At 29.1% G+C, this 25000-nt stretch overlaps 8 protein-coding genes across 14 annotated transcripts; 4 read left to right on the top strand and 4 right to left on the bottom strand.

The window, feature by feature from the left end:
* Positions 1-4: 4 nt before the first annotated feature.
* LOC123274890 (DNA polymerase theta-like) lies at positions 5-3225 on the bottom strand (the record flags this gene model as incomplete). Its single annotated transcript, XM_044742673.1, has 3 exons — positions 3189-3225; positions 2054-3066; positions 5-1876 (listed from the first exon to the last, which is right to left on the bottom strand). Coding segments are annotated over exons 2-3 (2755 nt in total), but the record flags the coding sequence as incomplete, so codon positions are not given.
* A 343-nt stretch (positions 3226-3568) lies between these two features.
* LOC123274893 (40S ribosomal protein S10) lies at positions 3569-5530 on the bottom strand. The gene is made up of 3 exons (XM_044742680.1): positions 5387-5530; positions 4681-4824; positions 3569-3946 (listed from the first exon to the last, which is right to left on the bottom strand). The coding sequence occupies exons 2-3, from the start codon at positions 4822-4824 to the stop codon at positions 3611-3613; spliced, it is 480 nt and encodes a 159-aa protein (XP_044598615.1). The 5' UTR covers positions 5387-5530; the 3' UTR covers positions 3569-3610.
* A 232-nt stretch (positions 5531-5762) lies between these two features.
* Positions 5763-7193, top strand: LOC123274892 (glucose-fructose oxidoreductase domain-containing protein 1). The gene is made up of 2 exons (XM_044742679.1): positions 5763-6423; positions 6510-7193. The coding sequence occupies exons 1-2, from the start codon at positions 5940-5942 to the stop codon at positions 7181-7183; spliced, it is 1158 nt and encodes a 385-aa protein (XP_044598614.1). The 5' UTR covers positions 5763-5939; the 3' UTR covers positions 7184-7193.
* A 464-nt stretch (positions 7194-7657) lies between these two features.
* On the bottom strand, positions 7658-12990 carry LOC123274891 (zinc finger CCCH domain-containing protein 18-like). Of its 4 annotated transcripts, XM_044742676.1 has the most exons (6): positions 12848-12990; positions 12502-12726; positions 11449-11945; positions 8961-11153; positions 8269-8643; positions 7658-8182 (listed from the first exon to the last, which is right to left on the bottom strand). In XM_044742676.1, the coding sequence occupies exons 4-6, from the start codon at positions 11132-11134 to the stop codon at positions 7765-7767; spliced, it is 2967 nt and encodes a 988-aa protein (XP_044598611.1). In that variant the 5' UTR covers positions 11135-11153; positions 11449-11945; positions 12502-12726; positions 12848-12990; the 3' UTR covers positions 7658-7764. The 4 variants fall into 4 exon arrangements, with proteins under 4 accessions (XP_044598611.1, XP_044598610.1, XP_044598612.1 ...); XM_044742675.1 differs by lacking the exon at positions 11449-11945; XM_044742677.1 differs by lacking the exon at positions 11449-11945 and having other exon boundaries at positions 7658-8170.
* Positions 12991-15393: 2403 nt separating this feature from the next.
* On the top strand, positions 15394-17170 carry LOC123274889 (prefoldin subunit 6). Its single transcript, XM_044742672.1, has 3 exons — positions 15394-15611; positions 16186-16381; positions 16904-17170. Exons 1-3 carry the CDS (start codon positions 15551-15553, stop codon positions 17022-17024), a joined length of 378 nt encoding a protein of 125 aa, XP_044598607.1. The 5' UTR covers positions 15394-15550; the 3' UTR covers positions 17025-17170.
* Positions 17171-17421: 251 nt separating this feature from the next.
* On the top strand, positions 17422-20851 carry LOC123274887 (fatty acid hydroxylase domain-containing protein 2). Of its 2 annotated transcripts, none has more exons than XM_044742670.1 (5): positions 17422-17721; positions 17941-18061; positions 18957-19388; positions 20289-20561; positions 20666-20851. In XM_044742670.1, the coding sequence occupies exons 1-5, from the start codon at positions 17697-17699 to the stop codon at positions 20829-20831; spliced, it is 1017 nt and encodes a 338-aa protein (XP_044598605.1). In that variant the 5' UTR covers positions 17422-17696; the 3' UTR covers positions 20832-20851. The 2 variants fall into 2 exon arrangements, with proteins under 2 accessions (XP_044598605.1, XP_044598606.1); XM_044742671.1 differs by lacking the exon at positions 17422-17721 and adding an exon at positions 17834-17852.
* Positions 20852-21894: 1043 nt separating this feature from the next.
* Positions 21895-23977, top strand: LOC123274886. Of its 3 annotated transcripts, none has more exons than XM_044742669.1 (5): positions 21895-22211; positions 22390-22654; positions 22751-23043; positions 23296-23444; positions 23685-23977. In XM_044742669.1, exons 2-5 carry the CDS (start codon positions 22425-22427, stop codon positions 23856-23858), a joined length of 846 nt encoding a protein of 281 aa, XP_044598604.1. In that variant the 5' UTR covers positions 21895-22211; positions 22390-22424; the 3' UTR covers positions 23859-23977. The 3 variants fall into 3 exon arrangements, with proteins under 3 accessions (XP_044598604.1, XP_044598603.1, XP_044598602.1); XM_044742668.1 differs by having other exon boundaries at positions 21895-22263; XM_044742667.1 differs by having other exon boundaries at positions 21895-22654.
* Positions 23978-24251: 274 nt separating this feature from the next.
* LOC123274885 (CD2 antigen cytoplasmic tail-binding protein 2 homolog) lies at positions 24252-24881 on the bottom strand (the record flags this gene model as incomplete). Its single annotated transcript, XM_044742666.1, is given in 1 exon segment — positions 24252-24881. A coding segment is annotated over 1 exon segment (522 nt), but the record flags the coding sequence as incomplete, so codon positions are not given.
* Between the last annotated feature and the right edge of the window lie 119 nt (positions 24882-25000).

Below are 25000 nucleotides of genomic sequence, written 5' to 3'. Positions count from 1 at the left end.
CTTCTTGCTCTCAATCCATTTAACATTGGTAGTCGCAAAAGATCCAATAATTCTCGACAAACTCCAAACTGTAGACGTGTTTGGAATTGTGAGACCAACAATTCAATACAATTCCACCCGAGCTTTTTACAAAACTGCGAGACCATTCCTGCAAAAGTTGAAGATGACTGTTGAAGACTTTGAATAACACCTCGCACACAATCATACTTTCTGCAAACAATATGTAAAGGCACTTCTCTGACAAGATCATGAAGTGCCAAAGCTGTAAAAAAACGTTTGTGAATGTCCAATGTCTTGGTTTGTTTCGGTTGACATCTCACAGCTGACAATAAATAGGTTTCACTTACTCCAACAAGCTGTCCAACACGTCTCTCACTCTCTGAAATATTTTTCCATAACTCTAAATACGTATACCAATCTATTTGGCCGATTTGATTGGATGAGTTAAATGGGGTCACTAGATAAATTACATGGAGTTCTGTATCCAGTACAAAACATCTTCGAGCTTTTTGAAGCTCTTCAAATAAAAATAATCCTTCTGTTGGTGGTACTGAAGCTGCTAAGCAAGCTTTTCCCAGTGGAGTAGCCACCCATCTACGTACTCCATCAGATTTTTGTATCAGTAATAATTCATTACTAACTAAAAAATCAATAGCTTCTTTGGTCATTTCTTCCACTAGACTCGTATCACTTGTAAATTTTAAAAGCGTACAACTCATGTAGGCTTCAATGTCAGTAATTGTATAGGCAACTTCACTGGCCACTGCTTCAAGTAAAGCACGAACTAATAATCTAGAGCCTTCTAAACATGATTCAATAGGTTTTAAGTCAGATTTTAGAAGATTTGACACCATATTCCGTTCAATTGGCTTACAAACTAAAATACTTTCACCAGCAGTGTCTTTACCCATTCGTCCAGCTCTACCAATCATTTGTTTATAAGTCAGAGTATCAATAACTTTACCGTGAAACATCGGAGTACGAATAATTACTCTTCTTGCTGGTAAATTAACTCCGCTGCTTAATGTAGACGTTGCTGTCAAGACTCGCAGAGCTCCTGTACGAAAAGCACCTTCAATCACATCACGTTCGTCCATCGTCAACCCTGCATGATGAAATGCTACTCCATATGACACTGTATGTTTCAAAACTTTATCCAAACCAACTGGAGTACGTTTAAGTTGTTCAAGTATCTCCATAATTGCATCTCTACTTAATTGTCCACGTAAATTATCAGCTAATTCGGATTTCTGACTTCCTACTTTGTAAAATGCAGCGGCAATTTGATTTGCTAAACTTTCACACCAGTTTTTTGATGGACAAAAAATCAATATACTGTGGCTATCTAAAACAGTTTCTAAACATAATTGGATAATATTATCTGGATCATTAGAAAGTTCTGAATATGGATTTAATTCTCTTAAAATATTCAATTGATTGTCATAAATTGTAGTACCGACTTTACAAAGTTCTTTCAGTGGCACTGGTCGGTAATCGGTGTTATAAAGCTCAGCATCCAGCCAGTTTGCTAACAAACTAAGATTTGGAAGTGTTGCAGACATTCCTATCAGTTGGATGTGAACATGCTCTTCTTTTAAGGTCATATATTTTAACTTGGTCAATAATAACTCCAATAAATAACCTCGGTGAGGATCACCAAGTAGATGTAACTCATCAATTACAACTGCACCAAGAGTTTTTAATTCTTTTTCTTCCATAAGTTGATTTATTAAAGAATTAGCTTTTTCAATAGTCGCAACTGCTAAATCAGTTGCAGCAAAACCTCCATGTGGATGGACACCTCCCATAAAACCTTGAACTTTAATACTAGTTTCTGATAAAATTTCTTGAAAGTAGTACATTTTTTCTCGTACCACTGAAACAAAAGGTAGAACAAAAATAACTTTTTTACGACGTTCAAAAATATTTTTTATCAACAATATTTCTGATACTAAAGTTTTTCCGGCTGACGTTGGTGCTGAATAAACAAGATTCTTATATCTTTCCATAGTATCAGAACTACTTAGACATTCGAGTTGCCAAGGAAACATACTTACTACTCCACGAGATTCATATTGACGTAAAATAGTTGATGGTAAACCCCAGTAAACTAATTTCAAACGATCTTGACTTGAAATAATTGACGGTGATTTTATTAAAGATTTTATATCACTACTATCGTTACTTTTAACTGATACTTGACTGCTTGACGGGCTTATTTTTGCATCTATATGATCTTGACTTAATTGATTACTTAACCGTTGTAAGAGTGATACTTGAACGTCATTCTTTGGTTTTTCATTATCATTTAAAATTAATTGATTAGCTTTACGGAACATCTTTTGGCTTCTCGAGTTACGAACTCCTCTTGATCTTGTAAGTTCCAAACTCATGTTAAAAATATCATCAGTATCCGAGTCATCTTGATCTTTTAAAGGTTCTGGTTCATTTAAATCTTCTTTCACATTAAGACAATCTGGTTCATTTTTTTCTTCCAGTCCATCTGGAGTTTCAGTTTCGGTAAAACATTTTGAATCTGTTGGATATAAAATTTCCGAGTTATTATTTTCTTTAACTCGATTTGGTTTTACGGTTTCGATAATTATATCAAGAGCTGGTTTTTGGGTATTATTTTTCTTCGGGCTTCTAGGCTTTCTTGGACTGTTTAACTTTTTCGGAGTACCAGGTTTTCGTGGACTATTTGATTTTTTTGGACTTGTTACATTTCTTGAAAATGATATAATACTGTCTTTAAAATATTGCGTTAGGTCAGTTTCATCTTCTTTTTTGCTGGTCGAATTATTTTTTGAGTGAGTCGAGTTATTTGTCATGTCACTAAAAGATTTTTTAAATTGTTTTTTCGGTTGTACATTAGTAAAACTCGATAAATCTGCACTCAAAAAAGCAGCTAGAGTCCTGTCACCCATCGACTGCATTTTGACAAATACGTATTTATGTATTTTTTATATTTTATTGTTGATCAACACTTGTCAACTCTGAACCAACCATTTATAATGTTACTCCGAAAATATTTGTAATGGATTTAATACTTGTTATAACCTCAATCTAAAAATTAAAAGAAAAATAATATAATTTAGTTTATAGTTAAAATATACTTTGATAACTGATAATTTTCATTTCTCATAATTATATATATGATTCATTAGATAAGATAAAAATAAACTTACGTTTCGTTGGTTAGAAAATTTTACAAGTTGTTTTATGTATATTTCTATTTAATAATTTTGATAAATATATTTTTAATTTGATTGTTTCATTATTAAATATTACTTCGTTATTAATAAAAATAAAAATAAATGTCAATTTACAAATAAATAAAATAAATAGCCCTTTAAATTTAAATAAACGACATTTTCTGCTGTTGACAGCTGACTACCAACTGCTAGGAGTGAATAGAAATATTTTGACTGCCAACTTTAGAAGAAAAACTTGCACTCCGAAACAATTACCAAGTAGTTGTTTGACTATAGTAACTATTAAATAATTAAAGTAATAAATAATAATTACCAAATTATCAAACTATTAAACAAAATTAAAAAATACAGAATTTTCAATAAGATATTTTATTATCAATTTTATTACAAATTATTTATTGAGGGGCTTTGCCACGACCAAATCCACCACGGAATTCAAGATCAGCTGTTCCAGGACCAATATCAGCCTTCTTGTCACCAGGAGCTGGAGGACCACCTGGTCCACGTCTGTATCCGGCACGGTCTTCAGCGGGTCTTGAGGACTCGCTCTTTGAAGCAGCGGGACGTGGGCGAGATGTCTCAGGACGAGGTTGTCTTTTCAATGTAGATGGAACAATTTCAGGGGGTAAGTGGAGGTATCCACGGAGGAATTCAATACCTTCATTGGTGAGGTACCAATAGAAGTGCCTCCATGCGAATTGTTCCTTTACGTATCCTCTTGATTTCAAAGACTGTAATAATAAAAGAAAAAAATAATCAATATTAGATTTAAAATTTTAAATATAAGACATAATAAATAATTTTTCACTTAATGGTAAAGATAAATATTAAATCTTTACGGTAATTATTGGCTCGATTAATAAAATAAATTGAAAATAAAAAATTAAATTAAAATTATTTACTTAAATTGATTTTTTAACCGTATAGATAATTAAAGGATGATATTGAAATTGAGAGACATCAGATGATTTCTAAAATTTCTTTAACAAATAAATTAAAGCAAGAAAAATTTATTAACAGCCGAGACCAGTGATAGCAGTTTCTATCGGCTTAGCGAAACGAATAGAAATTTTGAAAAAACGTTTTTAGAGATAATAGATAATTTAATAAACTATTTCACCACAAAGCGTTTTTTTCAAAAATGTCATTCGTTTCGTGAAACCAATCGAAACTGCAATTGCTCTGTTGTTGGGAGTGCGACAGAGATAGTTCCGTTGAACTCCGTGAGAGCAAAGCGAGAAAAAGATGGTCTCGCCTGTTAAAAAAATTTCATCTTGGAAATTTCTGAAAAATTATAAATGAAATTTTTAAAAGGTTATTTTTTAACTAGACCTAGTTTATTTTTTAAGAAAAATAAAAAAATTGTCTACTACTAATTTTAGTGTCATAATTAACGGAGATGATTAACGCGTAACATTTTTACAGTGCTTGCTTCTAATTAGATATAAATATTTAATTTGCTTACCTGCATAGCCTTGATGACTTCAAGATTGGGAATAGTCTCTAATTCCGGATGTTTAGGTGCATGGTAATCCTTTTTTGCAACCATTACTCCTTCTTTAAATAAGTGTTCATAGATTGCATTGCGATTCTTCTTGGGCATCAACATCTAGAAAGCAAAATATATAAATTAATTAATCGATCATAATATGTAACACTGAAAATTACAGAGAATTTGTTTTCAATAACAAATCAGTAATTGTTAAAAAAAAAAAAATTGGACTTTAAAATTTTTAAACTCTCTTGCACTATATCAACATTTCGTTGATCTACTTATGAGTGACAAATATACGGATGTTAACCATTTTTAGTCTTATAATTATAATTACTTTTATACTACTAGACTATTAATTTTTGGGGTAAACACGTGTAAAACACATATTTATTGACGCAAGTTCAACATGACATCAATTGATGTAAAAGGTTAGTTTGTTAACAATCCACTGACAATTATATTTTATTGAACTATGTTAAATTTAAACATAAGCCAGGCACACACATTAAACTTTAAACTAATTATTTTAAATATCTATTCAAACAAAAATTTGTAGGTTGTCCGTTAAAACACATTTACTTTTCGCAAGATAAAATCGCAAAAATTTTGGATTTCACACAAAAATTAACAATCTCATAGTATAAAAAATTAATAAAAAATTGAATATGCATCTTACTTTAAATAAATTTTGTCGGATGTACGACTTTTAAAAAGATTTATATTAAAAAATCAGCGTTGTGACACGCTCGATGCCTGAAGGTATCGAAAAAAGACATATTGTTAAGCATAAACTTAGAACGTAGCTTTTTCCAATAAGAACACCAGTCGATAAGCCGTTTAGTGTTTTGCGTCCTTTTACGTTTAACGCCGCTGTGAAAAGTTTCAAACTAATATTACATATAATCATCATAGAACTAGTCGATAAAACAGTTATCAAACAAATAAACAGATTTGACTTGACATAAATAATACTTATTTTATTTATTATCAAAAGTTGTTGACATTCTAAAAAAAAAAAATGGACTTGAAGAAATATTTAATAATGATATAAGTTAAAAATGATCTCATCGAAAAAGTATTCTAAAACGTTTATAATTTATTAAAAATTAAAAATATATTCATTAACACAATCTAACCATTTACTTTATAAAAAAAAAAAAAAAAAAAAAAAAAAAAAATTGAGTGATAAATGATCAAAAAATAAAATTTAATAATTAAATAAAGTAATAATGTTACCAGGAATTGGTTTATTTGGTACAGGAAGTATTGTTCGTATGATAGTACCATTTTTACGAGAGAAAGGTTTTAAAATAGAAGCTGTATGGGGTCGGACACTTGCTGAAGCTGAACAAGTAGCCAAAGATCTTGACATTCCATTCCATACTAGTCGTATTGATGATGTTTTACTCCGTAAAGATGTGGATCTTATATTTATAATGTGTTCACCAAGTTTGCATGCACAGATAGCAGTGAAAGCACTGGGAATTGGTAAACATGTAGTATGTGATAAACCTGCTGGATTGAGCCAGAGTGAGGCATTAAAAATGGTTCGTGCTGCTCAGTATTACCCTTCATTAATCAGCATAGTAAACCATAGTCTTAGGTTTCTTCCAGCGTTTGTAAAAATGAAGAATGCCCTGGATGATGGCTATCTAGGTGGTCCTGTCACAGTTATTGACATTAGAGTTCAAATGGGTAGTCTGCTACGCAATGGTAAGTTATTAAATAAATAAATACAATGATTAAAAGTTTTTTATTTAATTAATCAAAAAATAATTTTATTGTACGTTTCATTACAGCATATGACTGGCTTTGCGATGATACAATGGGTGGTGGTATCCTAGCACTTGTTGGTAGTCATGTCATAGACTTGATATTTCATTTATTAAATCAAAAAGCATCACGAGTTCATGCTGTTGTTAAGACTTTCACACAAACTACGAGTAATATTAACGGTATACGTCGTGTTACTTCGCCGGATTTCTGTTCTTTTCAGATCGAATTAACAGGTGGTACATTAGTAACAGCAACACTGAGCAATCATCTTCAGGGTCAATTAACACAAGAGGTTTTAATATGTGGAATAAATGGTCATTTACTTGTACGAGGTGGTGATCTTTATGGTTGTCGTAATGGTCAAGAAGAAGTACTTTATCGTGATATAGAATGTTCACAAAATTGTTATCCAAATGTATCAGATTCAATACCACGGCCGTATATTAAAGGACTTAAAAAAATGATTGAAGCTCTACGTGAAGCTTTTCAACCAGTAGAAGATAAAAGAGGGTGGATTAAAGAACCAGTATCTCAAGCTGCTACTTTTGAAGATGGTCTGTATATTCAAGCTGTTATTGACGCTCTGAGACAGAGTAATAAACGTCGTGAATGGACTAAAGTGACAATATTGACTGAAGAACCTGATCCGAATCCGCTTTTAAGTGCTGCAGTACGTGCTACTGCGATTTCAATTTAATTTATTTTATTTTATAAACAAAAAACCACATCTATAGAGCTATTTTTTCATTATAATAATGAACTTTTACTTTGTTCACATAGACAGTATTAAAATTGTTTACTAACTTATTAACTAATTATTTAAAAATTTTAATTACGGAACAAATTTTTAAAATAAAATACGGTTGTATGAGCTATAGACTAAATTTAGTTTTAAAATAGTGAAAGAAAATAATTTTTTACAATTTCTTCGATAATTAATTCATTCCAGTTTACAATTATTTAATTTTCTAATCTATTGTTTTTATATGTATATTTATATAAAATATTTGTGATTAATAATTTTAATAATACAAAGCACGTAAAAGCAAACAAAAAATTGCTCCAAGTGTACAAATAATCCTTTTTTATGATTATTATTTTTGTATCTTACTGTTATTATTGTTTAATTAAATGATCAGTAGAATTATGTAAATGATAAAATTTTTTTTTGTTACTTATATAATCTTAATAATGAAGAAATGCAACCACAAAATTGCTGCAATATCGCCAGAGTTACACATATAATGTCAGAAAAAAAAAAAAAAAACAAAATTATTTTCAAACTTTAGATCGTTTACGTGCAATCGCATCTTCAACAGCCTTTAGTTGTTTGAGTAATTCTTCACGACGTGAACTAGCTTTTTTCGCAGCTTTGGCGGCTGCGGCAGCAACACTTGCTTTATTATCTAATGCAGGTGGTGACTCAAGTGGTCGTTTTTTACCAGCTATTGTTGCACTACGATCAATTTTTTTCGGCGGTGGTATATTATTTTGTGGTTTGAGAGTAAGTTTAACGGGTTGTGGTTTTGAATTAGGTATTTTGATGGATTCGTTATTTTTTAATGATTCTTTACGCATTTGAGGTGAAATAGCTTTTCTTCGTCTAACTTCAATCGATGATGTTGATGAGTAACTTGACTCACTTGAATCACTGCTACTTCCACTGCTCTCTGACCCGGAACTACTGTGTGAAGACCTTTGTTAGACATTCAAAAATTTTTAATACTTAATAAAATAATATCATATAATGAAATAAAAGAAAATAATTTAATAAATATTAACCTTGATCGTGAACGACTTTTGATAACTTTAGCAACAGCGGCAGCAGCAGCAAGTGCAGCTTTATCTCTGCTTTTTTCATGATGTCGCGTTGTAATCAAAGGACTGGGTGCTGGTGGATTTAGTCCAGCACGTCGATGAAGAGTACCAGTCGGTGACATAGAACCTTTAGGACCACCACGTGGTGATGGCGCAGGTGGATTCATCAGCATTGCACCGCGTGATTGTGACGTTGGTAAGGAATTTGCGGCAGGAGGTGAAGATGGAGGATATTTTCCTTTGGTATGGGTTCTAGGTCGGGCTGAGGGAGATGGGGAACGGGACCTGGACAAAGAGTCATAAGAGGAATAGCTACTGCGGCTTGAACTACGACTGGAGCTATAAACATTAGTCAGTTGCATTTTATTTCTATTTCACGATAAATAATATATTTTTAATTTATAAAAGGAAGTAACAAAAGTGATATTTAATTTTTAAATTTCAAACTGTTTTTTATCAACGAGCTTTTCTTTAAAAACAGTAGATGTACTTGAAAATTTTTTTGACAGTAAATTTTTTAACTTTTTAATAAAATTTGTTAATTATTTAACTTTTTTTTTCTCGTCAAAAATTAATTTATTTTTAATGGAACAGAAAAAAATGATAAATGTGACTAGAATAACGCCATGTACAAAAGTTGGAATTAAATATTTTACCTTGTGCTTGAATATGATGATCCAGATGAATATGATTGTCTTCTGGGTCGCCGAGAAGATGGATTACGACGAACAGCACTAGGTGATTTACGCCTCATCCATGGATCAGCCCATTCATCACCGCGTCCACGTTCTGCTGGTGGTGGCTCTTCCTCTCGCCAAGGTTTAGCTACTGGAATTCTCTCCACAATAACTTCTCTAGATGGTTTCTTGTGTTTTTTCTCATACTTTTCATAATAATCACGCTCTCTATCACGTTCTCTTTCTCGTTCACGCATCGGCGGCGGAGACATAGAATGAGGAGCACCGCGAGGTATAGGATGATGTTCAACGCGTTCTCTGTATTCTGGTCCCGAAGAACGTGGATGATCAACTTTATATTGAACTCTCCGATAGTACTCAGGAGGACCAGAGGGTGGATAAGAATAACCTTCTGGCTCATCGTAAACTTCAGGAGTCATACGTGGATGTGGAACTCTCCTAGGAGGAGCTTCTCGTGGAGGCCATCTTTCAACAATTGGTTCAGCTGGACTCATTGGTCTTACATAGTATCCTCCTACATCGCGATCCACGTCTTCTTGACCGAGACTGAGATTCATTTTTTTTTCTTCAAAGTCCATATCTGTTTCCTTACGTTTGTTCGCTTTTCGCATCATTTCTTTAGCATGGCGAAGACCACGTTCCCAAGCTGACTCGGGTGGAAATTCTTCACCACTCTTCGGTGGATGATGAGCGGATGGATAACCTGGCATCGGTCGAATATTTGGACGTTCAACATGAGGTCGGAAGTCGTGAGCCCCACTCGGGTGTGGTGGATAAGTCATTGGTCTTACCATATCAAACATTGTGTAATTACCTTTATCAGTAACACCAGGATGAAGAAAACGACAACTTACACCCCATGTACATTGTCCACGATTGTAAAAACGGCACACTGGTCGTGGTTCTGTTTCTTCCGGACGCGCGTCATCTCCATCGCTTAATTCACCTTCTTCAAGTTCAGATTCAACTTTTTCACCATCTTCCGTGTCTTCTTTACCATTCTCATCATTTATTTCACCAGCTTCAATTACCTTATCTTTATCTTTAGGATCTTTATCTTTAGAATCTTTAAATTCTTTAGACGGTGCTTCAGATTCAGCATCTTCACGATCATCTTTCCATTGTCCCTCGGCTTCGAAATCAAGCTGCTCACTCTCTTCAGCAATATTAACCGATACTTTTTCATCTTTATCATCTTTCTGCTCTTCCGTACGTGAATGATTTGATTCTCGATTACTTTTATCATGACTCTCTTCAGCCTCTTCAACGCCGTCCATACTATCAAGATCTGAAACATCGGACAAATCTTCTCCATGTGTCATTGGCACTGGTTGTGCTCTTGATTTAAGCTCCGGCTCATCATCAATATCACCATCTGAAATTTGTTCTCCATCTAAATCATTGTAAGAATCACTTTTGTGATTAGATTTATCATGAGGAGATCGTTTTCGATGTGAACGATTGTTTGTCATTGAATCACGACCAGACTTTGAAGATTTCGGTGAGCTCTGTCCAGAAACCGGTGATTTAGGTGAACTACGTCCTGATAATAAAGATTTAGGCGAACTATCTCTAGAGCCAGTATTCCTAGGAGACTTCGGTGAACGTGGTGAAGGCGGATCTGACGTAAATGATTTTGGAGTATCTCTATTATTTCTCGGTGATTTTGGAGAACTTGGACCTAAGGTACCTCTATAAGAATCTGAATTTTTTACAGGTGATGCAGGTGGTGAACTACGGTCAGATCTTGGTGAATCAATGGAATTACCGGAATGATAAGATTTTGGAGATAAACTACCCGATTTAACGGAACTGCGTCTTGAACGAGAAGATTTTGGAGAGCGAGGAGATCGCGGTGATTGTGGAGATCTAGGTGATTGATGAGAAGGAGATGATTGAGGCGACGCTGGTTCACTTGGAGATTTCGGCGACCTTTCTCCGGGTGACAGAGGAGATGCCGGTGGAGAACATGGACTTTTGGCACGAGGTGAAGATGAAGCTGAACTCATTGGTGATTTCGGACTTGACTTTTGATCATAACCAGGTGATAAATCATCACCACCAGGTGGAGTTTTTCGTCCACGATGACCTTCATAACCATCGGAAGAATTCTCAGAGCCAGAATCTGACATACTGGAACTTTACTTTAGCCTGTAAAATATATTAAATTATTTTAAAAAAGTAGAATTTATTAAATTTACGTTGGCTGAAGGAAGCCTCGGTGTACTAAGACCGAACAAGTTAGTGTGGCTTGACATTATTGTATCAAATAATAAGAATATTACAACAATAAAGTTTAATAACAATATGATAGAGAACTGATAAAAAAAATATTATATTTATTATTTTTTATGGCAATAAAAATAATCATCATTTTTATGCGACCATACCTACGAAAGGATCGCACCAACGTGTCTATACGTCGTAACCGACGAATAAAACTTACCTGTGTCGAATAATGCTCGTGCAGTACTTGTTCTTGAGGACGCAACACGCGCTATTCGCAACACTTTAAATATTTTACGACACATCAGTAACCCGGACTTTGATTTTTTCTCGTTACTTTTCAATTATTTACTTTACTTAATTTATTCGTATACTTTAACTATTTTATACTTTACTCAAAAACTCGACGTGTTGATACTATTTTTTTCGACACAACATTATATTTTATTATTATTATTGTTATTATTATAACATTTTTTTTTGTTTTTTATTTACCGACATTTTCATCAAACAAACTTTTTTGTTACATTAGATCATATTACATACTTTTTTTCAACGAAACTGAGTTTATATATAATTTTCTTTGTTACTTTACTTTATTTTACTTTACTTATAACTTGATTACAATTTCAAACACAACACAAAGCAAAAGAAAACTTTTTTTTTAACTTTTAAACTTTTTGGGTACTGCACTAGAGCAAGTAAACTTTTTTTCACCTGAAAGAATTTGGTTTGGACATACTGATAAAGAGACAGGTTTAAACAATAATTAATTCTAAATAATCATAATCTTTGTTTTCATTTAAAAAAAAAAATTTATTTTCTTTATTTTTATTAAAAGAATTTAATTTGAAGGTTAAGAGTTTTTTTAAATTATAAATTTTAAAATACTGATTGCATATATAAAATATAAAATAAAATAACTTTATTTTTTATCAAACCGAAGTAATTTTAGTTTGTAAATTTGATTTAAAAAAAAAAAAATGACAGAAATGCAAAGTATATGCAACCACAATAATTATCAAGTGGACGATTGTATATTCTCTTCTCGATAGATTATCATGTGACAATGGAATCATAATTCTAAAAATTTCTCCGATAAAATATAATAAAAAAGAAAAATTTTAATGATTATCAATTCGATAATAAATAGTTAAAATTAATTAAGGATTATTATGAACTTTTATGGATTTTATTAGATATCAGAGTTTACCAATGATTACCGGATAAATTACATTTAAAAAAAAAAAATTAGTATTAACAATGATCTCACCTTTTTTACTCCGGATGTCCGCGATGTATAACCCAATCCAAAGTTGCAGAAAATAGAATAATATTAATTAGCTGATTTCCTGTAATTGTAAGCGTTGACTCCACCAAGGCGAATAATAAAACGACAAGTACTGTCCAAGTATTTGAGAAGTGTCCTGAATGTTTATTTGTGTTTCCGCTCCTCCTCTCTCGATAAGAATAGTTGTAATTCGTTAATGCATAAGTCCTTACAAAAAATAAATAACCAATTAAATATATATTAAGTAACCAATATTATAATGGAAAAGTACGGCAATGAAGTGTAAAAAAATATGTAATAGTAAAGTGCAAAATGGATGTATACATACTAGTTTGATACTGAGCAATAGAGGGTTGTAGTGTAAAACCCTAAGTAGAATATCTACTACTATTAGCAAGTTGAGAAACTTCAATTGTATTTTTAATAAAAATTGATGACGATATAAAAAATAATTAAGTATTAAAATCCAAGATGGCGTGAAGATCGATTTTGACGCCATTTCACAGGTCGCGGCATGGAGTATGTGAGTATAGTCAGTTGTGAGTATAGTCAGTTACACTGGTTTCTGGTTGTTGTTTAAATGGAACACACTTCAGCTTACTGCTACTTCTACAGTACCGCCATTTTTTGATCAAAATAAATTGTCTTAATAATTTCTCCATTTAGGGTAATAATTCAAGAATCTTCGGCTAAAAATCAAAAATTAAATTTTTCGTTTTAATAATAAGATTAAAATTGCAAAATTAATTTTAATTAATAATTTGGATTACAAATTAAAAATTTAATTTTTAATTCTATGTATGTAATGTTGGGATAAAAATTGAAAAATTAATTTTTTATTCGAATGCTAGAATTTAAAATCAAGTTATCATTATCACCATTCAATTCGAATGGATGGTATCCAAACTTATATTTAAATATTATCATTATTTGATGTATTTGGGATAAAATTCATTGTGCTTGAGATTATATTTCAATTGGTTAATCGACAATGCTTGATTGATAAACCGGCAATTATTTTATAATACGGTATCCGCTAGTTAAAATAAGTAATTCTTTTTTTTTTTTTTCAATACGTAGAAAAAGAGGATATCTGGAAGTAAGAAACCATCTTTTTTCAAAATTTGATTCTTGATTCAAATAAAAAATAGTCGGTAGCATCTATCGATTGGTACTCACACTTTTCAAGACATTCGCCAATTTTTATCAATGGATAACGTGTTAGAAAAATCAAATCGGATAAGAGTAATGATAAAAAAATCACCCATAATTGATGGAGATAATAAATTAAGCAAAACATTGTATTAACAAATTACTCTTACAATTTTCATAATACTAACTTATAAACGCTTCATTAAACTTCTATGCATACTATTATTAACTAAAGCTTTCTCTTGAAAACTTTTTAATATTTTTTGTCTATGTATTCTTCTCCATTAATAATTCCTTTTCATATGTTATTGTGCACGCCTCATAGCGCGAAGCGCGTGAGGTTGTGCTTTATACTCGACTCGTCAAGGTCAAGCAATTTTGTGATCTTTAAATGTCTCTATCACAACCATATTACACTTATACAATAATATAAGTAGATGTACACGGAGAAATCACTTAAATCAAACCATCTTTTACTTTCTAAAATCATTTCATGTAGCTATTTTGAAAAAAAAAACGTTTTGAAAAAAATTTTACGTGGACGTCCGGATGTTACCCCATTTTGGATGTACCAATGATTACTCCCGAACAAATTGATATTTCAAGACCGGACTTTTTTTATTAATTTACGAATGCGATGAACTGGGTCCGTATTTCATATCAGTAGCCTAGTTTACGTATTTTTTTTTTTTAATTGAATTTTTATTAAAATTTATTACGATATAACCGTACAAAGACAAACGAATTTTTCTTATTTGTCACGTGAAAACTATGGCGCCACTTGATAAAGCTAGATTTTTTTAGACTGCGTACGCATATAACAAGAAAAAAGGGCGCTGATATTTAAAAAAAAAAAAAGTACTCTGTAAGAAATTACTTAATTATAATTTTCTTTTTTTTTTATCAGTTACACAATTTATTTTTTCTTAAAAAATAAATGAGCTTTACGAGGCGTGCACTTTTGGTTTTTCCAAACTTTTTCTTTTTTCTAAAACACTGGCCATTTTGATTTTACTGAAGTTTTTTAGAGGATTGAGAAAAAATGTTTACAACCACAAAAACTCCCATAGTGCCTACTGCAAAGAACTCAATTTCAGAAAATTCTATTTTAAAAGAAGTAACTCCAAATTACTTCAACCTTTAAAATGTAGTTTTTAAAAAAGCTATTCCAATTAACTCCACTCTTAAAAATTCACGCTAAAAAAAAAACGATTCCAAGAAATTCTACACCAAATAACTTAGTCTTAAACCGAACAACTACTCCACAAAATTCGACTCTAAAAAATTCTGTGTTAAGAAAATCAACTCCAAAAAACTTAGTATCAAACATAGCTACTCCAAAATCCAAATAAAAAAAAATTTTTTTCCTTATATCTTCTAGCTCTACATCGGATTTTAAAATAACGTTACGAGCGACTTTGGAAATTTTATCTGAGTTACACAATGATACAGGTATGAATATCTTCTGACATCTTACAATTTAATTACTTTATGCTGCTTACTTATTTATTTATATTTTCGTTCATTTATCCATTTATTGAAATTTGATTAAATATTTGTTTGATTTATTTTCAATAATTAATAATAATAATAATAACTATCTGATAAATTAATTTATTCATTATGTTAATTCTATTTGAAACTATCGTCTTAACTCCCCGCCGTTTTGGTACAAAAGAAACACTAACGCCCTCTTATTTCGCTCCTTATGTCCTTATCTAGTCTCCATGGTATTTACGAAGCCTTACTGTATCGTTAAATCAAAATCCATTTATTTTTAGTTTTACTACAATAATTTGTCTTGTGTTAAAATAAAAATTATTTATAATTTATAAAAAAAAAGTAACATATATCAATTGTAAAAAAAATCTCTGGGACAATGGAAGAATTACAAAAAAAATTGCAAAATGAAGTAGAAGTTTATAAACAAATTCAACGAGGTAACCTATATTTCTCCAAATAATTTACTTTAGTTTTCTAAAAATAATTAATTAAATACATTTTAGTATATGAGAAATAAAATTTCTGTTACTTATTAAAAAAAAAAAACTATGCAATTTGAAAATGATATAAAGTCGATAAGTAAATAGATTAACAAATGAAAAAAAATATATGTTCATATAAGGTAAAAGACCCAACTATTGACACTGGACTAGTTGATTGACACTTGCAATTTTATTCTAATTAAAAAAATAAAATGTTCTCAAAAAACCAATTATCTTAGAATTGAAAATTCCAAAATTATATTTATTAATTTTTTAGAGTCGATTTGTTTTATTCAATTAAAATAAAATTGCAAGTGTCAATAACTGGTTCTTTTACCTTAGTACGAATTTTTGTAATATTTTTGATCAAATAAAAAATTAAATATTTTGTTTTCTTCATACGGATACGAAATAATTTCTAAGCCCTGGAGATAGGTGACTCAATATGACATCCATACTCTAATTAAATGATATTATAGAACATGTCGATTGATACTAATACACTAATTATTATTTTTATTTTCATTAGATTATCACAAGGCATTGATAAATCGTCAACAACTTGATGGTCAACTAAACGAAACAACAACTGTAAAAGATGAATTGTATTTGCTGAAATCTAGTAATGAAGTATTTAAATTAATCGGACCAGTATTGATAAAACAAGATTTGGATGAAGCCAAACAAAACGTGAATAAACGTATTGAATTCATTACTAATGAATTGTAAGTATCTATTGAATACAATCACATAATAATTTTTTATTTCTAAGAAAAATTGAATAGGATTTATTATATATTTGATTGGCGATAAAGGTAATTGATCATTGATTTTCATGTAATTTACGCAAATTAAATAGTTTATAAAATGTTCCAAGTCTTCAAATTTTCATACCAAATTGAATTTCTTCTTCATGTAAAATTAGAATTTAGTTTCTTAGATTTCATTCACTGTCATAATTATCTGGGCTATTTAACTGACTGATTTTATAATTTTTGTAATTTTCTAAGAGCTAACTCGAATTTAACACATTCTAATAATAAGAAATCGCGTGTACGTAAAGTTCAACTAATGAATTATTTTGATGTATCTTTAATGTTGCCTTTTCCAATTCATGGATAATTAAGTAAAATAAATTATTTAATTTTGCCATTCAGACGCTATTTCAGATTATTTTATGTTAAATGACACAATGATGGGTGAATTTATTTACTAAATTATTTTCTTTATTATTTTTTTTTTTCTAGAAAACGAGTAGACACCTTAATCAATGATTTAGACGCTAAACAAGAAAGTCAACGTGAAAGTCTTGATAAATTGCAACAAATGTTCCAAATGGCTCAACAAAAAGCTGCTGTAAAAGCCTAAAAAAAAAAAAAAAAAAAAAAAAAAAACAAACCATGTGTTTTTGAATTAAGAAAAAGTCATTCAGTTGTCTATCAAAAATCTCATTCATGATATACATGTTTTTACTATTTTCGTTTAAACTAAATAAATAATTATTCTGAAAATTACAAACATTTTTCTTACTCTTGGTCTTACTATTAAAAAAAAAATACTTGCTTATGATGAAAGTAATATTTCAAACAGATAATTGTATTGATAAATTACTATCGATATAACAGGCGGGAAAACTTTAATTTAAAAAATTTAAGTCTTAAGAAAATTTATTTTTCTTGAAACATTGAAATTTTAGTTATTTATATTATTAACTCTACTTTTAACTAATTATTTAAAGAAACTGTAATTAAGAAAATTAGTAATTCTTTATTTAAATACTTTCTTTTTAAAAAAGTCCTGTTGTAAAATGACGCAACGATCTTACGACCAATTGAGCGATAGCGTAATTTAGCAACTGCGCATTTGCCGATGTTGTATATTACGTGTTTTATTGATGTGCTTCACAATACAAGTGTTGGAAGTTGAAATAGTTAAAATAAATTACAATCATAAGAATACAATAACAATAACAATATAATAGATAATAGATCATAAAACTTTGAATTATATAAACAAAAAATCAATATAATAAACATTAAAATGAAAGCAGAAATACCTTGCAAAGGTAAAACGTTTTCTTTTAATTTTTCTTTAAACTATAAATGAATTACAATTCAACTAATTGTTTTTAAAAATATGTGATCAATAAAAGATAAGATCTATAGAATTGTTGATATCAGTTGTCAAGTTAACATGGTACAAAAATAAACAATGATAAAAGAAAATATTTTTTTTTATAAATATTATAAGGATAATTTGACTAACTGTTCTAGTTAAATTTCAGATGGAATGATAGAATCAAAAAGTAGTGTACCACCAACATTGTTATCGAGTATAAGGAGTGTACTTTTTGTTATCGGTACTGTTGTCATTGGCTTTGCTGCATTTTGTAATTCATTAACTTGGTAAGTGTATAAGATAACTAACGAAGAATTTTTTTCGTTTGACGAAGTATACTTTTCAACTTCATAATATTTACTATACTAATATTGCAGAAAGTATTTATAAGAGTTAAAAGTATCAAATATTAAAAAAGTTATTATTTTTGAATTTATTTTCGAAAATCAAGCTTTCATTGAGCTTCAGCATTCAAAAAAATGTTTCGCTACTTAGATTTTAAAGTCAATTTTGTTTCAAGAGTATGCAATGACAATTTTGTCATTTCTTTCAACCTAGGATAGCTCGAAAAAATGAAGAATATCAGTTTTGAGCTTGAAAACAGTAGAAAATATCATGGTTGGCCTGTCATGTCACAAAAAAAAAAAAGAAATTTCTGATATGAACTGACATGCACATTTATAATTTTTTGAAAGTATCGATATGATCATATACATCTTAATATATATGGTCGTATGAAAAAATTACATGTTTACATATTAACCCATAATAGATTTATGACTATATCAGACAATATCAAGAAATTTTTTCACAGAATATCAATGATAATGGTACTGACACTTTACGAAACTATTTTATCACTTTGTAAATATAATTATTAAACATGTCAATTTTATGTTTATGTAATTGTATTAAATGTTTAATTGTATTTTCATTTAATTGCTTTTTTACAATTCACTAAAAAAATTAATTTTGCGTAGTATAAAGAAGGATATGTTATTCGCTATCGATTTTTCATTTTAATTTTTTTTATCATCAGAATATTCATTCAGTATGATTTTTAAACGATCGATTAAGTAAATGTTTCTAAATATCTTTTTACATTTCAAGGCAGATTTATATAAAATTTAATTGTTAATTTACAGTAATCATTCTTTATTTAATTTTTAAATGGATTTTCAGGCACTTACAGAGATTTTGGGGTGCATCAGGCGACTTTTGGCAAGCACAATGGGATAAAATCCTCGATAAATTTGGTGATGATCCTCAAACCCTATGGGTTTACGGTTCCTTATCATTGACATTTGTTGTCTACTGGCTATTTGGAGGAATTTATACGATTTTAGATATATCGAACCGTCCTAGTGCATTACGACGCTATAAAGTTCAACCTGGAACCAACGAGCCTGTTGATACGCGAGCATTGCTCAAAGTAATCGCCCAAGTGCTATTCAATCAAATAGTCGTCGGTCTTCCAGTTGTATACTTGAGTTACTATCTAATGCAATGGCGAGGGTACCCACCAGTCCGTGAATTGCCAACTTTTCATTGGGTACTGGTTGAAATAGCTATTCATATTCTATTTGAAGAGATTGGTTTCTATTATTCACACAGGTAAATTTGAGATCGAAACCCTCAATGAATCTTTTTACATCAAATAGAATCTCATTTATTTGATACCCAAATTTGAAAATATTTCAAAAGATATAATATTAAAAATTTCAAATCTCATTAGAACTTTAAATTCATGTCACCCAATAAAATGATATAATATGACTAAGTAATTAAAAAAAAAAAAAAAAATTACAAAATTTATTTGATTTAAATTGAAGAAAGTTAAAAAATATTTAATTTAAAAAACAAACTTATTTTTCAAACTCTTTTTTTCGAGCTTTTGACAGTAGAAATAAAATATTGATTCGGTGAATCAACTTAGAAGTTCATAAAAAAATACAAAAACTTATTCACCAGTGTTTTTTAATTAATGTCGGATAAACATTTTTTTTTTTCATGTAGAATACTGTAATTTCAAACAGATTAATAATTACCAACTTATAAATTCATGAAAATGAGATATTCTAGGACAAAAATCAATTGATAAATTTCACAAATGCAAATTTTTGGTTAAAATTTATATTAAATTTTCTTCGTACTGCCGCTTTTTTTGTTTTCAGTTTTTCAAAAATGAAACATTAAAAAAAAAATTCTATTCTTAAATTTCCATTTTCAAGATTTTTAGAATTTTATAAATTTTTTTTTTTTTATATCAGAAAATTTATAGTTCTTAATTATTTTTATTTTTGATCAATTTAAATGAAAAGAATATATGATAATTAAAAATAAATTTAATCATTTTGATTTTTCCATTTTTATGACTTAACATAGCCGCGAAAAAAATACATGTTGAACGAGCATTTTTAATAAAAAAAACCATGAAACAAATAACATCACTTACCATACAATTGATACAAATACACAAAGTCACTATTAATAACTTTTTGATTTCTATACCAGATTACTACATGGCCGTTATTTATATAAATATATCCACAAGCAACATCACCAATGGACAGCGCCTATCGCCGTAACTGCAATTTATTGCCATCCACTAGAGCATATTGGATCAAATTTAGTTCCACCGTTTATTGGAGTATTTCTTGTTGGCTCTCATGTTGCTACAGCTTGGCTCTGGTTTTCTCTCGCTATCTTGTCAACTTTGAACGCACATTCTGGTTATCATTTGCCGTTTTTCCCATCACCGGAAGCACATGATTTTCATCATTTAAAGTAAGTTAATAATTTTCTATTTTCATAAATTTTTTTTTTTTAATTTACTAACTATTATTTATAAATACTTTATTATACCATAAACATTTCTTTTGAATTTTCAGATTTAATCAGTGTTATGGAGTTTTAGGTGTACTAGATCGTCTTCATGGTACTGACACCCAATTTCGCAATTCACGAGCTTGTGCACGGCACGTTATGATGTTAAGTCTTGTACCTGCGAGAGAAGCATTTCCGGATGATGAAATTAAGTACAATAAATCCAAATAAATTTGTTTTAAATCACGGTATTCCTTTTTCATAATAATAATTATTATGACGTTATTTTTATTTTTATTTTTATTACTATATAATATTTAATTATTATCAAGATAATAACGGTCTTGACTATATAATTGATAATTATAATTTTATACAATATTGTTATATACAACAAAACATTGAAACAAAGATTGATAATTTGGAAATTCTTTTATGTTTGATGTACATATTTTTGAAGCATGAAACATCAAGTCTTATGCATTATTTTAATTTGGTAAATTTTTTTTATTCCATTTACTTTTATTTCATATGAATAATAATATTATTAAATTTTTAATATAGATAATACTTCACTTGTGATAGTTTTTGCAAATATAATATAATTATAAAAATAGAAGTTATTAACGTTAATTTATCTTTTTATAGACTTTAAATGATTATAAAGACTAAAGCTATTTTAGAAATTGTTATTAGAATTATTTTTCTATTCAGTAGTGACAAATTAATTAAGTCCTTATATGTGACAATTTTATTTATTTTCAAATACTGAAAGAATTTGAGTGAAATAAAAGGTAATTTCAATGGTTCTAGACAATTTTTTTTTACATCTACACAATAATAATAATTTATTTGTTCAAACATATAAAATTTTATCTGATAAACAGCGATGCTTAGTCCAGTCTGTTTGTAAAAAAAAGTAAAGAATACCAAAATTTGTTTTGATTTTCATCAGATCAACATGTTTTTTCTGCAAATATTCATCTTCAGATTATTGCAAGAGTCCCAGCAGTATATTTATCTAAATTTTTTTGAATTATCCTGGTATAATAAAACAACATTAATGATATATAATTAAAATAAACTCATTATGCAGATTTTCAATTATAAGTGGTATCAGTTTTCACAACAAAGATTTTGTTTTTCTCTTTGCTAAGGCAAAAGGAAAAAGAATTTTTTAGTGCTTCTCGTAAGCAAGTAATAAAATACATTTTTTAATGATATATTATTATTTTGCACACAAACGAAGTGTCCATAATCTTTAAATTAAAAAAATTTCTTATTATTTATAATAAAAATTTATGCATAGACATGAATTTATTTATTTTAAGACTCGCAATAATATTATTTGCAATACATTTTTTTTGAAAAACGCTTGAGCATAAATCCAACAAATTAGCGAATAAAGAAAAATTTGTATTCATTGTCCGAAGTATGTTTTCTCCAGAAATTTGATAAAATATATTTAAAGAAACAAAGGATGCGGAAATACGGTAACAAGTAAAAAAATTCTACCTGGTTTTATTAATTAGAAGTATAAATAGTTAGCAAATTGAAAATAATTTACAGTCACTGAAAATAGATATTGATGAATAAACTTTTGTTACCACGGTAAGAATTTAAGTTTTTTAAGAATTTAACTACTTTAGTTGATACGAATTGGGTAAAAAATGGTAATATATTGATATAAGTTAGAATTGATAGGATATAATTAGAAAAAAAAAAAAAAAAAAACATATTGTTGTTTTTTACAGGCATTCAGTTTTAATTTTTTTAACTTTTTTTTAAGTAAATTATTTTTCAAGAACTGATTCAAAGTACACGATGTCGCTTCTATTTTTTACGATACTAAAACTATGTGTTTTAATAACTTTTGCATACGACATTGATTATATGCACCCCAAAGTCGATCCAGTTGATGTAAAAACATATGAGAAAAATTTCGGCTGGGCTGTTGGCATTTTTAAACACGTTAAACATAATAAATTATTCATTTGTCAAGGTGCACTCATTAATCCAACAGTTGTTTTAGCTCCAGGTTTATGCATTACAAAGTAATGGAAATAATTTATTTCTATCTTCCTATTTAATTTATTTTTCATAAATTATTAAATTCTTCCAACTTATAATTAATATTTATAAATGGTTAGAGGTACAAGATTATCACATCTGAAAGTGCATAGCTACGATCCGATAATCAGTCAGCCCAAAAGAAATCTTAATTTACCGATTTCACATGTTGAACGTAATGTTGTTAAAATTTTTTACCACTGGAAATCAACTCATGATGATCGTACTACAGTATCCAAGCGTAATCTTATAATGATGGTTCTTGACATCGCTATAATTTATTATCCAGCGATCGGAATTTTACAACCGTCGATGGAGAAAAGTGTAAATTACGATGGATGTCTTCTTGTGAGTCTCTTTGATCATATTCGAAGTAAGTACATCGACAGAATAAATTCGTTGATAAGATGCATTAAATTTGATAATATTAATCAAAACATATTAACTTTGTTAAAAAATATTTCAATTAATTTTGACTGAAAATTTCGATTTTTTAATATTGCAAATATAACTAGATATGATTATCTCAAAATAACATAATTTCTCAATTCAAAATTACTTGTAAATAAATAAAATATAAATTTTTCTTTAAATATTATATCATTTTTTCTATTTTATAATGAAGGTCCGGTTATATTAGAAAAGCGAAATGCAACGTACATGGAAGTATCAAAGTGTCAATCAAAATCAATTATTACGCCTATAAATGAAGCAAGATTTTCAGAAACACCTGAGACAACTCTCTGTGCTGCTTTCAATGAAATAATTGCTAAAGTATGTGATATGTATCAATTATTTTTAGCTTCATTGAATTTAAAGTCAAACTTATTATTAAAAAATAAAAAAATTTATTTGATATCATTCTTGTCAATTAAAGCTAGTTTAAGTCAGCATAGCATATCTAAAAAAAAAAGAAGTAAATGTATATAGAACCAAGACTTTGTTTCAATAAGTCAATAGAAAAGATCTTAAACGCTTATTAATATTCGATTTTTTTTAAATTTAATTTTCCAGCCATTACCAATCGGTAGCACTTTAATATGTCGATACAATGAAGATCCGGCTACTTTATTTTTAGCTGCAATGCTTTTGAAACACAACCAACATTGGTCCAAACATCTTAAAATAGAAGGCACAGCGTCTTGGATAAATAAGACTCTGAATGAATATAAAAAAAATACTAATTAAATGATTTACTAAATAATGATCTGAAAAATTAAATGGTATTTTTTTTTACATCTGAATATCATATTATTGTAGTTTATATTAATAATGATAATAAAAATATTTACCTTTTAATTATAAAACGTTTATATTTTTTTTATTGTATGATAAATGTCCAGCATCCTCTTGGAGTCGATTGACCTTAGATATCTCGATATTTTCATATTAATCCATCTTGTAGGTATTTAGAAATCTTGAAAAACTTGTTTTATTAATTTTTAATCTACTAAATTGATTAATTTTTTAATATTATTGATTATTGTTATTTTTTCAGCTTTATTAAACTCAGCAATTATAATTAAAGACAAAAGTTTTTAAATAACTTCAAAAATTATAGATATAACAATTAATAAACAATTTTAGGATCCGAAAAATGGGTTTTATTGAAAGAAACGATTTATAAACAAATCATAAAAAACACTTCCTAATTATTGATAAATTTTTATGATCGGTAAAAAAAAATAACTATAAATAGAGTTCAAAATCGAGTCTTGCTGCACTATAAAACTGACCAGCTTGCCCAACTCGTCTGACCCAAGCTCCTTTTTTAAATTTGCCTTCATTAGCCCACGTGTGCATTTGTTCAGATGTATAAGGACCATTTATTTTATCATCATCATTTTGTGACCACTTTAGCTCCCATTTCACTTCGTCATCTCCCTTCAGTGTTTCGGCCTCTTTGTTTTCATCAGATTTTGAAGTTCCAGATGTATTACTTTCCGTTGTCTTCGAATCAAAGTCATCGGCGAACATATCAGATTCAGCTTCGTGTTTTGCAGGATGCGAATGTTTCTCTGCCTGGTTTATTTTATACTTTATTGCCTCATAAGTTTCTTGATAGATGTCCATATTTCCAGTGCGTGTTAATAGTTCATTGGACAACTCAGTGAGTTTAATAATTTTTTCAGAATTCTCGTCAGTTTCACTTAAGCCAGCTTTTTTACGTTTCCATCTTTCGGCTGACGAAATTTGTTTCTTCCCTTTACCTATATAAATAATAAAAATTATTATTATTATTATTATTATTATTATTATTATTATTATTATTATTATTATTATTATGTAAACAATAGTTAATATTAGAAAAAAAATAAAATGATGAAACA

The sequence above is a fragment of the Cotesia glomerata genome, unplaced genomic scaffold, assembly GCF_020080835.1.
Source record: "Cotesia glomerata isolate CgM1 unplaced genomic scaffold, MPM_Cglom_v2.3 scaffold_88, whole genome shotgun sequence".
NCBI lineage: Eukaryota > Metazoa > Arthropoda > Insecta > Hymenoptera > Braconidae > Cotesia > Cotesia glomerata.
The sequence above is the reverse complement of the archived record's forward strand: the minus strand, read 5'-3'. Positions and strand labels throughout refer to the sequence as shown.